The 18932-nt window shown below is 36.3% G+C and overlaps 1 protein-coding gene across 1 annotated transcript in view; it reads right to left on the bottom strand.

The window, feature by feature from the left end:
- The window catches only part of CTDP1 (CTD phosphatase subunit 1), a 96356-nt gene that overhangs the window by 21969 nt on the left and 55455 nt on the right, over window positions 1–18932 (bottom strand). The window contains exon 12 of the mRNA XM_054284824.1: window positions 7376–7554. Within this exon, the coding sequence (XP_054140799.1) occupies window positions 7376–7554 (179 nt within the window). The remainder of the gene's footprint in view (window positions 1–7375; window positions 7555–18932) is intronic.

Below are 18932 nucleotides of genomic sequence, written 5' to 3'. Positions count from 1 at the left end.
TATCAATTATAGTTTTTACAGTTGAGCATGTCAGACATTTTTGTCCTCTCTGCTATCAAATAAAAGTGTATTGAAAATAGCACCACACATTTATTTTCCTTAGAGCACACCTACCTGCCAGTAACTTCCAGCATCTTTCTACCCTACTGTGCATTTACAAGGGTGTAGAACATCCCTTTACATCTTCACCTTCTCCTGACACCAATGCCACAAAACCATGAAATAACTCTCATACATGCATTTTCCAACCCAATTATTCCCATATGATTTAAAGTTAGGCTTCCAGGCTTAACATGCCTTAGATACACCTCATACTTTTGGAGAAGGAGGAAAAAACACAAGCCCTAATTTTACAGTGCATTCATTATAGCAGAATGCAGATTGAATTAAATTGAATATTGAGAAAAAAACTTGAAAATCACATTTTTAGCATAAAAAAATCTACAGAGACCTTTCCATTAGTAAAGACTTCCTAGGAAGCAGAGCAAATTTTGTATGATCCTTTCATGGCAATGGAATTTTGAATCCTTTGTGAAAAGCTATTTAAGAAGCATCCAACAACTTGCATCTGAGCAAACTCCTGCAATGCATCCAACAAAGACATATTATCCAGTTCAGACACAGTAAACAAGCAGAATATTACTGCCATTTTGCAAATGCCATTATTTCAAATATTGTGTATAAAAGAGTTGGATGAGTCAATCTTAAATTCAAAAAGATTCCTTGAAATGTTAAGGAAAGACAATTGGTGCTGTAGCTTTGAAACAGAATGGAACATATTTAAAGCCTTAAATGACCTGAAATGTAGACCTAAAGAGAGAATCCCTTGTGACTTTGACCAAATCTGTGTGTTCCTTGTACTCCTTTCTGCTCACAGAAGAAAAAATCTCCAGAATAAAAGCAGACTTTAAACAGAAGTGAACAATACTCTATAAATAGCTGAAGGCTGAATACTGTCTGACCAGCTGGAAGGCACCTAAGGAGTTAGAGATCCTTCATACTGTTAACTCTCTTCAGAGAGCATGGCAAGCCTCACTGGAGAGCAAATGTTAAGATGCAGATAAACTGTTTCACAGCTGTTTTAGAAGGTAGTATCTCCCCAGTGGAGAAACACCAGCATAAGAAGAATTCCGGACTCCCTCTCCACAGGATGCACTCTTTTCCCCTCACTTGACAAACTGACTTGCCCACTTCTATTCAATTCTACTCTTGAATAGAAGATGGCTGGTAACTTCTTATATGAGGAGACACCAAAGACCAGCAAGTGGCCAGCACAGTAACTTGCTTTTTGAGCCACGAGTAACAAACAGGCCTCACAGTTCTTCTGGTGGCTACAGACATAAAAAGTAGTTTCCCACTTAAATTATTTCACATGGCAGAAAAAGCCTGACTCTTTGACCTACCCTTTGGTCTGAGAAAACACACAGACAAGCACTGCCTGCAGCTGACAGCCTCCTCAGGGCAGAAGTCATGCTGGATCCCCCATCTGCTCTAATAAGAAGAAAAAAAAAAAAGCAAGCAGTTTCTCTTATCAGAGAGCTTGAAAACTATATTGTGTAATAGCTTTAAATTAATTACAGAGTAACTCAGCATTTTATAAGAAATTCCAATGATGCTTAACCTCATTAGTGAGAGGAAAAATCTCTGTCTTCTAGTGGCACTGTTACAGGACTTGCTCTATCACAGCCATCTGAATGCTTGTGTTCTCTATTGTAAAAGCTTTCAAATACTCCTTCAAAAGAAAGACTGTCCCAGCAATCTCTGTTACTTCACTTGCAAATGAAGCACTACTCATTATATATAACATTTGTGAGGCCATAGTATAAGAATGACGATTTTTACAAGTGTGTTTATAGCCAAGTGATATGACTGGCATCTTTAAAAAAAAGGGATCTAAAGATAATAACTGGGGTGACAAACAAAAACATGTTGGAACACAGTTTGAATAGTAACATTTCCAGTTTCCAATTCCTTCTAGTGCATTTTTAAATTTTCCACTGGTAATTATAAGATGCATCCAATATGATATTGGAACAGTTGAGTTTTCAGTGACTTCTCTAGATATCTGCAATTACATTCTAATACTGTTAAACTTTTCTGATTTAAAAACCTCTTAATTTTCAGGTTTCAGCTAAAGGTCCACAGATTAATGAGTAAAGACACACTCAGAATAACTCCCCAGTATTTACCGAAGGTTTATGAAAGATTGCTATAGGGAAGGAATTACTTAAGAGCTTGGACAATATTTCACTTCAATCAAATCTACTTTTCATGAAGAAAAGCTACTCAAATGAAACAAAGCATGGTCTGTAACTACACTTTCCAAGCACAAACATCCTTGGCACATAAAACCATCTTCTGTGCTTTGTAACAGATAGATAAGATAGAAAGATAAGATCCAAAGGGTGGGATTTAACAGATGCAGAAAGTTCAAGTCAGCAAAACAACCTATCTCCAACTACTTTTTCTCTGAGGAGAGGAAGGGATAGAAGGACAGGTTCAGAAAGACAAATTAGGAAAGGTCAATTTTACCACACATATGTGAGACAAAGATGAAAAAAAGCAGATAATCAACCTAAACAGAACACAGAAAACAAAAGCACCACTGTCAAAAAAACAATGTCTTAATAACCCAAAGAATGCAGTTAAAAGGGGATGGGAAGCACCTCAGTTGTCTAAAGCTACCCTAATGAAGCTTTGGAGGTGGTCACTAATCAGATCTTAAGCCTATCAGATAAAGATTACAGCTGAAGGACTCCTGGTTTTCAGGACATTTGGACAATTTTCAAGAGGGCCTGAAAAAGGCACACCCTTGATACAGAAACTATCAACTGAGATTCAGCACTTGTTTCCATTTATTCAAATCCTCTAGAACCTGGACCTACAATTTTCTAGCTGGCAAACTGAAAGCAACTTGATTCAATGTAGCAGAGAGTAGAGCACTTGGGACTATGCACACTTGAAAAAAAACAACCCTACCTTTGTTGGAAAAAAAAAAAGTTAATTCAAATAGCTTCAAAAAACTGTTATTACCTCAGTAGTGATATTCTCATATGGAAATTTTGTGTAACAAGAGCTCTTTCAAATAAAAACATTCCTATATGAAAACTTATTTTTAATATATAAGTACAGAAGCAAATTATGCCTAGCATGCTCAGATTCCTCTTCTATTTTAGAGTCTTCATCAAAATCACTTCCAAACAGGAATGACATTAAAATTTTGTAGAACAGCTGGCTCATGTGAAAACAGCAAGATGTGCTGCCAACAGAAGCACTTTTCTTTAGAAGCTGATCCTGGATTTCAGTCTGGAGTGTTTCACCATTGCTTCTGGGAAAGCAAACCTCACTGAAACTGCAGTAATTTTTTAATTGCTTATGTGGACTACATCAAAGAGTCTGTTTACTTCCAAACTGTTACAAATATAAGGGAATTCAGTCGTTTAAACATACTCTCAGCTTGCAGTAACAATGAGAACAATTGTTATGCCAAGGAAAAAAATATACCAAAAGGAATAAAAAAAAAATTCTACTTTGGAGTTTGAATGCAATCAATAGTTTTGGGAAAAATAAAGTTGGTGAAAGTTTCAGCTCCTAACATCTCAAAACATCCCTCTGAATAGCCACTGAATCACAAGAGTACTGTACAGTCTTGGAACATGCTGGCCAATCCAGGTGTTGTATTACCCACATAAATTAAGTTTTAAACCCAAGAAAAAAGTACCTGCAACAACCTTGCAAAAATCAGTCAGAATTTGGTTATGTATAAAAATATTCATCACATTGTCTTATTACCTGAAGGATGCTTTCTTTTCTCAGACATTTAATTTAGAATGCTGAACTTACAGGAAATTAATAATGGGAGCCAAATTCTAGCTGTTTTCTGTGAAACAGACTCAAACAAAATTTGAAACTTTGCAAGTGTAATAATCTATAAAATTGGAGCCATCACATCATCTGTGTTGAACTTCCTTAATTTGCTTCACCTTAAGAGAAGCTTTTCCAGGGAAGCACCTTCCAGCTGACAAAAGCCTCCTATTACTGCAAATTCTTACAGCAAATCAGTCTTTCCCACAACTGGGAGAGGAGGTGGTTGCCTGTCAAGGATCTCTTTGCAGAGTTTAGGGCTATTTTTTTTCCCTACTCAATGATTATACATTCTCTTTAAAGGCTGATGGGTTTCCTGCTTTGTTAAGGAGATATATTGGATCTCTCTGAAACAGAGTGAGATGCTCATTAAAGTGCAGTGAATACACTCAAGTAGGAAAACTGCATTTATTTACTAAATTACATCAAGGAACAACAATGAGCTGCTCTTCCTATCAAACATACTTTGATTGATTTGGGATTCATTATCTCATTGCTAAAATCAATAAACGGGCCATATTTGCCTTCTGTAGTTTTCCAGCAATTGCAATTCTATGCAGAGATCTTATCCCCCCGAACAAGTTGCAAGATTCAACCTCACTCACCAATGCTTAACTGAAGTGCTGCCTCTGCAACAAGAATCTATATGGAATAAGCTTTGAGGGAACAGTCTTTAAAATGAGACATGTTCCTCTTTTAATCCCATGGCCACTGACATGGCAGGCCCACAGCCAAAACCACAGTGCAGTTCTAGAAATGAACAGATCCTCTAGTTCTGGCCAATTCCAATAATGAACTCTGCCTCTTACTGGGGGAGTCTGAACAAGAGATTTTCAAAAGGACCTCACTATTATGCATGGCTCCAGAAATGTAAGTAAGTAGTTTAGAATAATGACACACCACAGAATTCAGATGACAAGTTTGAAACGATTATGTAGGAGAAGTTGTACCAATAAGAGCAAAATGAATTTGAATTTTCTTCAGACAAACAACACTTTCAATTACCTGCAAACACAAGCAATTGTTTACTTTATGATTTGCTCACTTAGGGTTAAGGTTAAATGTTTTCTTGAACATCCAAGCATTGACTACATATAGAAATTTTGATTCCCTTTCCTTTTCCAGTTAGACAACACTGCGTGTCCCCTTAAATTAAATCTATTTAAAAACTGGAATAAAGTTACAGTGACAATGAATATATTGATTTAACTGGGCTAAAAGATGTCACCAACAAAATTTTGCACCAGAGTTTGCAGCAGTCTATCAGTAAGAAAGAAAGGAAAACTATAATTTCTGTCTTCTAGAAGAGTGGCTGTTCTAAGGAAGTACTATTATATTTGAAAGAAAACACTTAGGATTCAAAATATCACTGTTCCCCTTAAAATTCTAGTAAATGGGCACAGAAAAGATAGTTGTGGGATTTCTGAGCCTCTGAGCTCAATTTTCCTTGATTATGAATCAGCAATGGATTCAGGAGAAAGGCTTCATTTCCCTTCCAGTAGGAGCTATCAGCTTTCTCAAAGATTATTTTTTTCCTCCATGCTTGAGAATTTCAGAAGTGGCACAAATCAGAGAAATGATCATGGTACTCTGTAAGTTTCAAGACTGAAGACTAACAATAAATGTAAGCACTAGTTTTTTTTAAGTGTTATGGCTCCAGTGTCAGCAACTACTGGAAAAGTGTAGAGGAGCAGCAGAAACCTACAGTCTCTGTAGGCCTCATCTCTAATAGGAATGAGCTGAGCCAGATCATAGGAGTACTGGATCATATGTGGACTGTTTCTTGTTCATCTTCTGTTTTTCAGAGACTGTTCTTGAGTTTCCCCTCTTATACAGTACCTTTTTAGCACATAAAAAACTTACTGAACATGAAAACATCAGTTTAAAGCTTCAAACTTAAAATGTAATTGGAATGACGGGCTCCCTTCTTATCAAGCAGAATTTCCTGCCTAGTAGACACTGGGTCAGCATCTGAACCAGCACTTTGTATGTTTTCCAGCATGCCTATCAAGCTCAATACTGAACACAATATAGTAAACTGACAAGAAAACTCTTAAGAGGTGGAAAGAATAGAAAAGTTACTTAAGAAGCTGCTCAAAGACTTTATCCCATCAAGAACATTACTATGTCTATATAATTTCTGAGTGAAGAAGTATTGCCAAGGTTATTTTAAAACCTTTCTGTATATGGAATAAAACATAATTACAAATGCACTTGCTCTATCTTTTTACACCATACTTGGGCAACAGTTATTTAGCAATATTCCTTAATGTGACTCTTTCTTCCTTTTGGTTTCCAAAAACTGGTATGTCTTTCACACAATGAAACATCACAATATTAGGATGACTTAACAGTGACATGCCTTGCTGCTTCAAACTGTGTTCTAAAACATTCATCATTTGCTGGTCTTTGCTCTTTCAAACTTCACTTGGGAGAAAATTTTTCTTCTATCCATTTGAAGCAAATCACATTCTCTAAACCTGCAGACTTTTTCTAAAGAAGTTCAATGATTAGAAATACCCATGATAAACTAAAAGGCCATGCAAGTTTCTCCTGTAGCTCTTTCTACAATAAGGCCACCACACAGCAACATTACTACCTCACTCAAAATATCTCCATAAACATTTATATATCACACTCTGTGGCAGTTTTTGTAATTTCTCTCATACCTTCTTTGTGTGCTAGAACAAAGCTCAGAAAAGTTAAAATAATGTGAGTTGCTTACAACCTACTACTTATCCTTATTATGGAAAAATAAAGTCTTATGGCTGGGAATTGAGTTTGGTTAGAGAGCAGAAAGGAACCACAACACACATCTGAGTCATGTTTTCACTTTCAGCACCCTATAGTACAAGATGATGACCCTTGCAATTCTAAATTAAAATCTTATATTGCTTAGTCTAAATTGTTAAGCTTAAAAAGTATTAACAGGCTGCAAATTGAGAACCATTCATTAACATATTTAACATAAGCACTTAGCCTATTGAGTTCTAGTATACTAGCAACTTGCTTGACAGTCATTATCCAACAGTCAATGCTGGGACATTAAAATCAATTTTGAAGAAGAGACTAGCAAGTTTAAATTTCTAAGTAGAAAAGCATCCTAACAACCTCACTGAACAACATAAAACTGTCTCAAAATTCAGGACAAAAAAAAAGCATAGCTTTACACACCATGCTTTATTTTACTTAAAGTAACATTGCAGAGGACATGGGTCTGTATCTTACACAGCATTGAGACAACTTTAAAAGGAGTGCAGTTCAGTTGCCTTCAGTTCTTTCTGAACAGGTGATACACTGGTTCTCAATAAGACATTTACTAGGACCAGTTCCTAAAATAAATCCCAAAACATTGCAGAGGTAAGCATGACAGCTTCAGACACTTAAAAGAAAAAGTTACCTACATATAATTTCACATCAGATGGCAAATACCAGATTGTAAGAAAGCATGCTGAATAGCAAAACCACAATGAAACATCATGAACACTTCTTGCATTTGAAAAATTCATACCTGGGTACACTGCCTGTTAAACTTCTTTCACTTGATGACGATGATGATGATCCAGGTCTCTGGTCTGCCTTCCTTCCTAGAGTCTCTGTTGCACTAGTCTGAGGTTTTTCACCTTCCTCTTCTGGCTTTTTTTTTTCAGTGTCACTTTCGTCACTGCCTTCTCCTAAGATGTCATCCACCTGCCAAAGAGTGGAGGAGTCAGTTTATCTTCCAGGAGACAACTCTGTATTAATCTTTCATAATCATTGGATCACTCTTAAATCATCATTAAGAATATGCTTCAAGTTTCCTTGGCCTTCTCTGTCAAAATTTAAATTAAACCCCAAGGTCTTCAACACAGCTTCTGTAACAACTCTAGCAACATTTTATTCCAATGAACTACATTTATTCTATGCTTATCTTAAGGCAGATATTCTCACACACATGATAGTCACACAAGAAACTATTAAAAAAAGAGTGCTGTCTTCTGAAATTAAAGAGATGGATGATTTATACTATTGTAACATACTGATGCATACTTTCTACTAGATACATTTTGTATTATTATAACATATAGAATCACTTGGGCAAGGCATATTAAAATCTCCAGTAAGAACTCTTACATTTACAGGTATTCCTTGATACATATATAATGGCAAAGAAGTCAATTTCTATATAATACAGCATGAATGAAACAGAAAGTACAAACCCCATTTTAACCCGACTGCCTGATTGTGCTAATTAATAAGGACAAATCTATCAAAAGGTTTACATATTTTGTTAAATAATTGTTTGTCTTTTACTTTTGAAAAGTTACCATAGGATCTGATAATCCTCTAAAAACCTATGAACTTGCTGTGACAGGTCTGGCTTTGCTGAAACCATCACTAAAAGCAAATCATACTCATGAGACACCCTAATGAGCTTCAAAAGGTTATAATCTCTTTGAGTTAGCATTCAACCTTCAGAAAGAGATAAAAACATAATAAAATATAGGTGAAGATCCTCCCAGTCTCTCAATTTGTGTGACTGGCAGGAGACATGGAAGTAAGCCATGTGTGAGCATTTTTCTACTGATGCTAAAGAATTTTTCCTAGAAGCAGCTTATCTCAACATAAATTAAAATATGCTTCACTACTACTCTTTGTTCTCACTAATCCACATCAACTTTATCAAGGAGAAAAATATCTGCATATGAAAATGGACTAAAAATTTTTATGCTGTTTATTTTGGTAGAAGACTCTCCAGGTAGCTGACATGGCCAGTAATCGACAGCACAGATGTACAGCTCTAACAGCTCCTTTCCTGCAAGTCTTTAACATTAAAAATTACAGTCCTTCATTCCAAAAGCAATACTTTTCCAGAAAGTCTTATGTTTAAAACTATGTTCTCACTACAAAATATGTTAAGGTTTTCAAAGGATAAAGTTAGGCTGATAGACATTCAGTATTACAGATGCCTCTCTCAAACTGAAGTTTGATAGTATTTTAAAATATACTTTGTGTGAACAGTTTTGACAGACTAGCCAGTCTAGTTATTGCCATGTCTGTTTTTCTTTAATCCTGTACAATGATAACATTATTTGTTTGAAATCTGAAATGTCATTTAGTATTTGAATTACTAGAATTAGTTGTACACAAATATATGCCATTTCACAGAAATACATTGAATTAAAAAAAAAATCATTGCACATGAAAAAGATGTGGGATAGTCCCTACAAATATCTAACTAGAAAGGCACCTAAACATGAATTCCTGCTTAATTATTGGCTAAATTGCAAATGTGCTGAAAAATGTTACATCATCATCTTCTACAATTCTCAAAAGAAATGGAAAACAAACAGCAGTATTTTCATTGAGATTTCAGCCCATGACACTTGAACAAGTTAACAGGCAAAAAAACTTCATTAGTATCTAAACATCAACTATATCTATACCTGAATATATATATGTATATATATACACACACACCTGAATTTTGAATAAATAAGCAAGTTCAAAGAACACAGGAAATTTTTAATCTGATTCAGAACATGACAGATACAGATGTACCAAGAACCAACTATAGCTTCAGCTTATGTGATTGGATTTTATGATTAATATAAATGCAACATATAACACTTCAGAAGAAAATGCCAGTTAATTCCAAATCTTACTGGTAAGATACAGTGAAGAGATGTTTACTGCTTTAGTGCCCATAGCAGCTACCTTTGAAATAGGCTTTTATAACCCAGCAACAATAATTAACATTGAAAAAGAAAAATGATTCATCCCTTGAAGATGAAGTTGTTTAATTCAGCAAGAGAATCAAAAGCCTGGCAACTCTTAAACATTCAATTATAAAAGCCAGTAAAAGTCCTCATGTGACAAAGCCATTTTATTTCTCATTTAGGAGGAGCAGAGCATGCACTCATGCAAAGTATAAAGACCAAAAAGCAATGAGATTTTTAGTCTCATTCTCCAGTTAAGAGCTGAAAAGTACATTAAGCTTTGCTAAAAGGGAAGTCAAAGCCTTCCATAGCACTAACCAGCCAGATCAGCCAAAAATGTTTTTATTCCAGAAGCTGAGTTTATACATTTAAAATTAAGACTCCAAGAAAAACACCAAAAAAATAAACTGCAATGAGCAACTTCAATTTTTCCTTAAATTAAGTTACAAGCAATGTTTTGATACAGCTTTATGAATATGACAGAGTACTATACATTTTTTGGAAGTAACAACTACATACACAGTAATGCAAACTACATATTCAAAAACAAAAAGGAGCTGTGAATAACCTTTAATTCTTGTGCTTAAACTAGCAAGTGCTTTGGCATTTAAGTTCTAATAGAACTGAGAAGCTACCTTAGACAGCCAACAGGATAACACTTGGAACTGCTTAAAAGATCTCAAAAGTGGTACAATTGTCTGAAACACCTCTTTACTGGTATGGAAAAAAATCTACAAGAAGAATAGGCTTGATAAACAGCAGTAAATTTTGTGCTCCAGTACACATTTCTGCCCCTCCCCACCAGTCTTTCCAGAAAGACTTTTGCTCCAACTGATTGTGTAAGTTAAGGGAGAAATAGAAAAAAAAACCTACCAAGTATTTACAAGGAGTTCTTTAGGTCTATTTCCACTGCCACAAAAACATCTGTTCATTGTAAGCAATGCAAGCAATCAGTATTGACAGTAAGTACAGCTAAAACTCAACTCCATTTCAGCATAAAACCTGCGCATCCTGAGCGTGTATTTGAGATTGTGTTGAATGTATTTTATTTTAGGAAGAACTGGCAAAAAATAATATAGTCTGCCATTTGAATGTGTCAAAAGGTTTCAATATGTACCTTATATTCCCCCCGTGGTATATAAAGTCAAAAAATAACTCTAAAATGATCCTGTAATCTTTACCCCTGGCTCCCTTCCAACATTCCCCTCTGCTTTGGCCCTAACTATTGCTTTTTGGTACAGAAATCAGTTGACTGACTTTAGAAACTTTAAAAGAGCAGCAAAATGAGAAGACAGAGGTAGAAAAAAGGACAGTGAAAATTACAAACCAAGCAGCACTTCTGAGCATGTGAAATTAACAGTGAATGGCGGTATTAGATTGTAAATCAAACTAGAGAGAGTGGTGGCTCCATCTTTCTGGAGCTGTGCACTGAACTTGCAAACCTTCCAGTGCTGAGGGGTGAAAACAAAACTGCTCTGTCTGCAGCAAAAGAAATGTAAATAATACTGCAGAAGTTTATTAACTCCACACTATAAAGTAATTTGCAGGAATGAATACAGCACTGATAACTCTAAAGCAGGTGCAGTTACATTCCCATAACCCAGCTTGCAAGAGGTCACCCAACAGTGCTCTCTAGACAGCACACACAATCACTTGACAAATCATTATTGTGGCACAGTCACAAATGCTTGCCCTCTCTTTCCTCAAGCTCCTCTAAGTGCACACCAGGCATTTGGTAAAGCAAGGAAAGGTTTATCAGGAGAGGGACAGTTGTGCAATTGACCTGCAAAGTTCAACTGCTGGACACAAAAGCAGCACAACACGGCAAGGAAGAGCGAAATGCCACGACAGGACTGGCAGAGTCCCTGCACGAGCAGGAGGCAGAAAGTGAAGTGCTCGTTCACTTAACTTTCACAGGCAGTCCCTTAATTTCAAATCCCACTGGGTTCTGTGCTAAACAGCATAATACACGTTACCAACATGACAAACTTAAGCAAGATCAGGTCTAATTACGCAACTTTATATGTCAGAGTGAAGTTTCTGTGATAGCTGCCTATTTGAATGCTATCTTCTACTGAACACAGCATTAATCTAGTTTTTATGTATGTGTTCCGTTGTACCCTTGATAAAAACAGCTGAGTTCAACAATGTATCTATAAAATAGTCTTAATTTCTAGTGAAGCCAAACAGCAAAAAAGCAAAATCAAAGTGTTAAGAAATATAGTAGTACATAAAGACAGAGTTAATTGAAATTTCAAAACAGAACAAACCTTTCCTAGAATAAGAAAAAATACTTGAAGTCAAGTGAATTTGTATTAATGATCATATATCAGCAGTTATTTACTCTGTGAATAAATTTACCAAAGAATCTGGTTTTAATGGTGTAAAATGGCTTTATGACAAGCTTTCAGAATATCCAAATAGTTTCAAAATAAGGGAATGTGTTTTTCTTTGCAATTTTTATCACTTACTATATTTGTATTCATAATCATTTTTGTAGCTACCTTTCAACAAAAAGACACCCCCAGTGATATTTACCAGTAGCTTCTTCATTTGCAATTAAGGAAACACTACAACATTTTACTGTCTTTTTGTAATAGAAAAGTATTAATTAAAAGACATTACCGCTTTGTTCCTCAGCAGCTGGAGTTCCAGAATAAGAAAGCTTCATACTCAAAAAGTATAATTTAAAATACATTTTGCTTTTCTAAATACTTTATGGTATATTTTTGAGTGGGAGGTGATTGCCTTTTTCCTCTATGAAGGGGCACTAACCACGGGTAGCTTTTTTTAGTTTAGGCAGTAAACAGATTTTTCACTTATATTCCAAGTCAGGCCTTTAGAATGAGAGCAAAACCAAACCTGTAACTTGTGCTTCCTGGCACTTGTGGTCTGGAATTATTTTCACCTACTGTTATCAAACTGCACATAGAAATATTAGCAGCTCCTGGTAATAACCTTCCAGTTTCAGGATGAAAAGCAATTATGTGAGAAGAAAAAGCCTTGGCTCGATGCTGAGCATAGCTGCTATGCTCAAACTTGAAAACCAGCAATTTAAAAACACCATGTGGAACTTACTTACAAGGAGCTCCACCACAACCCCTGGAGGCTGCACAGGAACCCTGATGGGAAATGGATGGCAGTGCAGCCCGGATAGCTGCAGTTCCCAACGCTGCTGACAGCACTGGCTACAATGCCATCACAAGTTTTAATTGCAGCCCTGGGCAATAGACCGTGCTCCTAAAAGGCAGATCTGAAGGGAAAAAACCACAACCCACTGCCTCTGATAATGTGACCACTTAACCTCTGCAAATGAAAAGGCAAGGTAACTGCAACTACAGCTGCACAATTCACTGTATTTGGGCTTTACTACTGCAATTAATACTTCGGAATAAAATAAAATATTACTTAGAGATTACATACCAATATTGTTATTAAAAAGCACTAATAACAATCAAGTATCCTTGCTTATGATTGAATGGGATTAATTCTTCAAATAATGCCATTTAAAATTTTGAATTTCCCACCTGGAGAGCAATGTCTAGATTTGAGTAGAAACCTTGTAAACATTCTTAAGATGCCTAGAATAAATACGTGAAACTGCTAAAAGAAACACAAGGTGCAATCCTTCCTTGATAATTAGGGTGCCTCGAGTGCTGACTTAAGGATTCCAAAGTCTTTCTAAAACATAAATTTAGTTATGGAACAAGGGGAATGGCTTTCAGCTGAAAGAGGAGAGATTTAGATTACATATCAGGAGGAATTCTTCCCTGTGAGGATAGTGAATCACTGGAACAGCCCAGATAAGCTGTGGATGCCATACCCCTGGAAGTGTTCAGGGCCAGGTTGGATGGGGCTCAGCACAACCTGATCTAGTGGAAGGTGCTCCTGGCCATAGCAGGGAAATTGGAACAAGATGATCTAAGTCCCTTCCAATTCAAACCATTATATGATTCTCTGATTATTAGTATAATGAAAATTGCTTTCTTTCATTAAATTGGTAACACTTCACTGGTGCTGGAAAGAGGAAAAAGCCCATTCCTAACCACTAATTTGTGAAATTTAAATTAAATTCACATGGACTAGAAGTTACTGATTTTAATATTAACAATTTTTTAATTCAAAGACTCTAAAGAGAAAATGTCTCAAGGGAGATAATACAATCATTTATCCAAACCCTTTCTGAGTCAGGGACATCACTGGAGCCTGGAAGCTATGGCTTTTTCCAATTATATAAAGGCATCCATAATTCTAATCTTCCTTTCCTTTATTCTGTTTTCAAAAGAAATCCTTTGCCAAAAGATTGTTAAATAGCAATAGGCCTGTAAATCTTCATTGTAATTTTTTTCAAAGGGTGAAGTCTAAGATAAAAAAAAATGAATAATACCTGTGTGACCAGAATACAGTTATTCACCTATCCAGGAGGACAGACTCAATGAGAACCACTTAAAAACAAGAACAGCATTTAAACTCCAACTTTCCTGTCCATCAGCTCATGGCTGGGATGGAGAGGAGACAGCCTGAGCCCACTGGAGGCAGCAAGTGTGGAGCCCTCTGTTCCTTCGGTTGCAGCATTTCTAAAACAACGACACTCCAGCATACATAGGAGCTCTGTGGCTGCTAAATGCAATGATTCTTCAATTTAGACTGCTGAAAATATCCATGTCAAAATTCCAGAAAAGGCTCCAACAATGTAAGTTAAGGGCCAGTGAGTAAGAGCATGATCTACAGCTACCCTTCAGAGAAAGAATGTGTTTTTAGTCTGTTACTGACCATTATTTATGAAAAGTTCTGGCCTTAGGTAAGGCAAAAAAGCAAGCAGTTGGAAGAGGTTTGTCCTGGGGTTCTTTGCAGGGAAGCAATCCTCTGCTGACATGGGGAACAGAACACTGCCTCCCCAGCAGCAAATGACTTTTCAGGTCACTCTCATAGCTATAAGCAACTGTGGCTTGCACCATGACTTTACTGCACATAAAAGAATCCACTTAGTTTGAAATCACAAATATTTTTCCTAATCTGGAAAAGTCTAATAATTTTAAACTTAGTTTTGATCTTAATTTTTTCTTTTGTATATGAAGACTTTTCATTTCACTTTTTTCCTCAGTGAACTGAAAAGCTTTTTTAATGTTTATTCCTACCAGCCAAATGTTTAGGTACAGTTAACAGAGGAGCAAGATATTGCCACTCATGTCTTCAAAGAAGCCACCAAGTATTTCAGCATGCTTTTGAGAGGGCATAATACCTGTAAACAACTAAACTTTCCTACAATAGACACAGTCCGTATTAAGAGATTTGGGCTGAATTTAAGTTGCTTTGAAACAAAAAAATTACAAAGATGTCACTGGAAGGACAAGCTGTCGGAATCAGGTTAAGTTGTCCCTCAGTACATAAAATTTAAGGGAGAATGTGTGATGTAACTCAGTCCCATTTCTTCTGAGTAACCTCAGAAGAACTTGTCTTTCACATTCTGTCTTATCTGTTTTTTTTTTTCTTTAGCATTAGAGCACTTTTTTCTCCTTTCAAATTTCTGACTCAATTTTTAGAGTAACACAATGCATTTATGCAAGTGTCCAATACCCCTTTGTCTCAAACACTTCCCAAGGCAGATTTCACTGCTCTCTACCACAATTACCACCGGCTCATTGGAGCAGGTGATGAATCAGAAATATCAGAATTGCCTAGTCTTGTTCATGATTTAACAGAAGAAGCACACTTCCTCTATTTAAATCTCCATACACTGAGAACCACCTTTGTCCTATCTTAATTTTGATAAAGGCATACTTCAGGTCAGAATATCAAACCTTGAAGTGTTGTTATATCAACTTGGGTAGATTGAGAAACAATTGCTCTAATCAGTTTAAGGAATATTACCAAACCTTAGAAAAAAGCTTCTATAAGATTTCTTTCCCATACAACTCATTTAGAGGTTGACTTTTATGTCCTGGATGACTACATGTAAATGAAAATGCATCTTGCTGAAACCAAAGCTGGTCAGAAAAAGCTATACATTTATCTCCTTGCTTGTTGTGTGACATCTCAGACAGCAGCAGCTTAGTGACCTACAACTGCCTTTTAAAGCTGGGTTACTGCTTAGCTACATCACTTCCCTGTCCCACTTCATTTCATGTCTACACTAACACACCAGCAGTAACAGTACATCACAGGTGGAAAAAGCAGCTACAAAGAGACTTTGGAGACAGATCTCTTTAATTGTGTGTAGCCACAACCTGAACAGCAGAAGACTGCAACAGACCAAAGGCCTGGAGAAGTTATGGTAAAGTATTACCATATGCTTTTTAGTGACCAATACAGAATTTCATAATCTCATGAACTGAACCATGCACTACTGCTACAGTCTATTGGTACTATTAGCAAATTGTCTCCAGAACGGTAAAATGTGTCACTGGGCCATCTTTCAAGTTTACCTCTACCTTAAAGTCTTAAAAAACAAAACAAAAATTCCTGCAACAGAACAGAAACTCAAGCTGCATGCTAAAGTTCAAGGGTCACATATTACTAAGTATCCTGATTTCACTTTAGGCAAACCTTCACCTTAAAGAAATGAGGCAGTGAGTGAGTCCCCAGGTGATAACCTGTTGCACTCAAATTCTGTTTGAGTCTTTTTGTAGAAATAAGCACTATCTAAATATCTAGAGACTAGAATACCTAGAGATTCTGTTGATACTATACAAACAGAATACTAATGTACAGAAACTCCTGGAGGGAAGAGAAAGGAACAAGGAGAAAACTCTTATAAAAATGCATCTTTGGTATACTTTAATTCACAGAAACTATCAAGTCTGCAATATGAACGAAGACTAAGATCACTGTAGTATTTTTCCAACCAACAAAAAAGGTCAGATAAAGACTAGAAGTATCCATACCTCTTCCCTTTTTGTTGAACACAGGTGGACATTTCAGGGATTTCAGCTCGCTGCATGCATGTGTCCCTACAGCTCTTATCTTGCAAAACTTTATAGCAACAGGTTAAAAAGCTGTAGCAGCCTATGGCTGTACCCTGTTTTAAAACAAGACAGCAGCACGCTTTGTTCTCAAAGCTACCCTTTCTTTAAAGTAGAAAGCATGCTTTGCTGACACACAGCAAAGAACAGCTTTGTCTTATAATTTTGCAAGACTCTAACAACTGTCAGTCTGGCTATTAACCGAAGCACAGTTTTGCCAGAAGTTATCATAACTTTCTTCTTACTCCTAGAGATTTAGCAAGAGACATGCACAATCTAGATTTCTTTAAAAATAAATTAATCTAATTTGCCAATGAAAGAACACTTGCACAGGTTGTTTAAATACAGTCACAAAATACCACTGACATATTAGGTTAGAAATCCTAACATTCTATTAAAAATGACACATGGCAATTTAAGAGGGCACAGAGCCTAGAATCTGAGTGATCTTTTCTGACACTTCACTGCCAAGGGGAAACATCAGTAGGAAGCTGCTAATGAAATGCTGAGGGCAACATGATAGCAGTATGTTACTATCAAGGAATTACACAATTTCTGAGCTCCTAACCTGGTTTTATATTATTTACGTTATATAAACACATAGAAATTTGAGTAAAAATTATTTAGCACAAAAATACTTAGTCCGCTTGTACTGCTTCTAATCAGTCCCTCAGAGCAAGCCTTTTTTGTATATAAACTTCATTTTACAACTATTTTTTGAACACCAAAATACCATCCCTTGACCTCTTGACAGTATCTGCTCTCATGTAGTTTCACTTAAAAACACAAAAGAACCTATGGATGCTAAACACATCTACTGCAGTGATCCCCTCCATGAGCATTTTGTAGAGGACAGCATACTGATGGCCCATACCTAGTAAGCAATGGATTTCCTGGGCACATAGCCAGGATGAAGTATCATCTACTGCTAAAACTCACTTGCACTCTGGCTCAGATGATAAGTTTCGTTCTGATACACAGAGGCAGCTCTGAACAGGTATGGACAGGCTTCCTCCATTAATGCAACTTGATGACTGCACAAATGGTTTTAGAAATAAAATGGGACAGATCTCAACATATACTCACTATTTTATCTGGAAATACCTGCTGAACTGGTGGATGGAATTTAAGTTGGTATTTTTTTTCCTAATATGAGATGTGATCCAGGTTTCTGCAGCCTGAATTTCTAAACAGAAAATCTCAGCTTTTATGACAGAAGTACTAGGACACTAATCTACATATTCTCTTTCAAGTCATCCTCAAAGGCATTAGTTAATAGCACAGCCGACCTGCAAATACACTCAGCACATTGTCCTTGAAAACTGCTGAGAAGCATTTAGGGCTTAACCCATTTGGTTAACCCATTACATTGAGAAAACAGAGTGGGAGGAAACTTGACTTGAACTCATTTCCAAACACTTCAACCTGAATTACAGATTATTTAAACTACCTTAGGGACGATAATGTGCTCTGGCTCAGAGGCAGATGCTAAACTTCTGAAATGCTGCAACCAGAAATGCACTCTTTCTGCACAGTCATGATCAGAAAATGTTGAAGAACACCAGCCATAAATATGGACTTTACTTCAGAAGATATAAGAACTCAAGCAATCCTCACCCTAAAAAGAAGATACATAAAAGCATAAAAAGAATTGCTGATAAAATGTGCACACCACCCTCCCATTTTTTGCATCTCAACTTTCAAAGCTTTCTCTCAATGAATCCTTCTTATCACATATTTTAACAATATTCTCTCTTAGCACAGTACTGGGTTTCACCATCCCAAGATTAACTCAAAGCATACCTTTTCCTTAGAGAGACTGAATATTCATCACTACATATATATTTCAGAGAAAAATAATTTTTTTTTGTTTTCAGAGGTTGAACTCCTTTACTTCTTTTTCAGCAGGATATAAAGCTGTTCAGAAGTCACAGTCTAAGTGAAATTGAAAACATTATGGTGAGAACAAAAGACAGACAAAAAACTGCTTTCATTTACCTGCATGCAGAAGCTTTCTGCAGTTATCACAGCTACAAAGGAACTCAAACTACTGATTTGTAGAGCAATTGGGATACAATAGGGCTTACTAGCTCAAAATCAGTGCTATAAAAACATTGATATTCTGTATTCAGTATAGATTTATTCACACATACTATGAACAAACCCACCCCTAAGATGGGTAAGCCAGCCTGGATCTGCCTTGACTTGCTAATTTTAACTTAGCATTGGCAGCTGGCTTCATGAAGCATTATTTGTCAGTGAACTTCCCTCTTCAATAAGCCTGATTAGCTTGCTTTTATTATTACAAGAACCAAGAGATAGTTATCAATGTGCTCAAGCTAACAAAACTACCTCAAATAATAAGCACTGGGGAAAACCATGGTTTTATGAGAAATTTAAGGATGAT

This window comes from Melozone crissalis, unplaced genomic scaffold, assembly GCF_028551555.1.
Source record: "Melozone crissalis strain CALT ecotype California unplaced genomic scaffold, PUWL_Pcris_2 ptg000042l_1, whole genome shotgun sequence".
NCBI classification, from domain to species: domain Eukaryota; kingdom Metazoa; phylum Chordata; class Aves; order Passeriformes; family Passerellidae; genus Melozone; species Melozone crissalis.
This window is presented reverse-complemented; position numbering and strand designations above follow the sequence as displayed.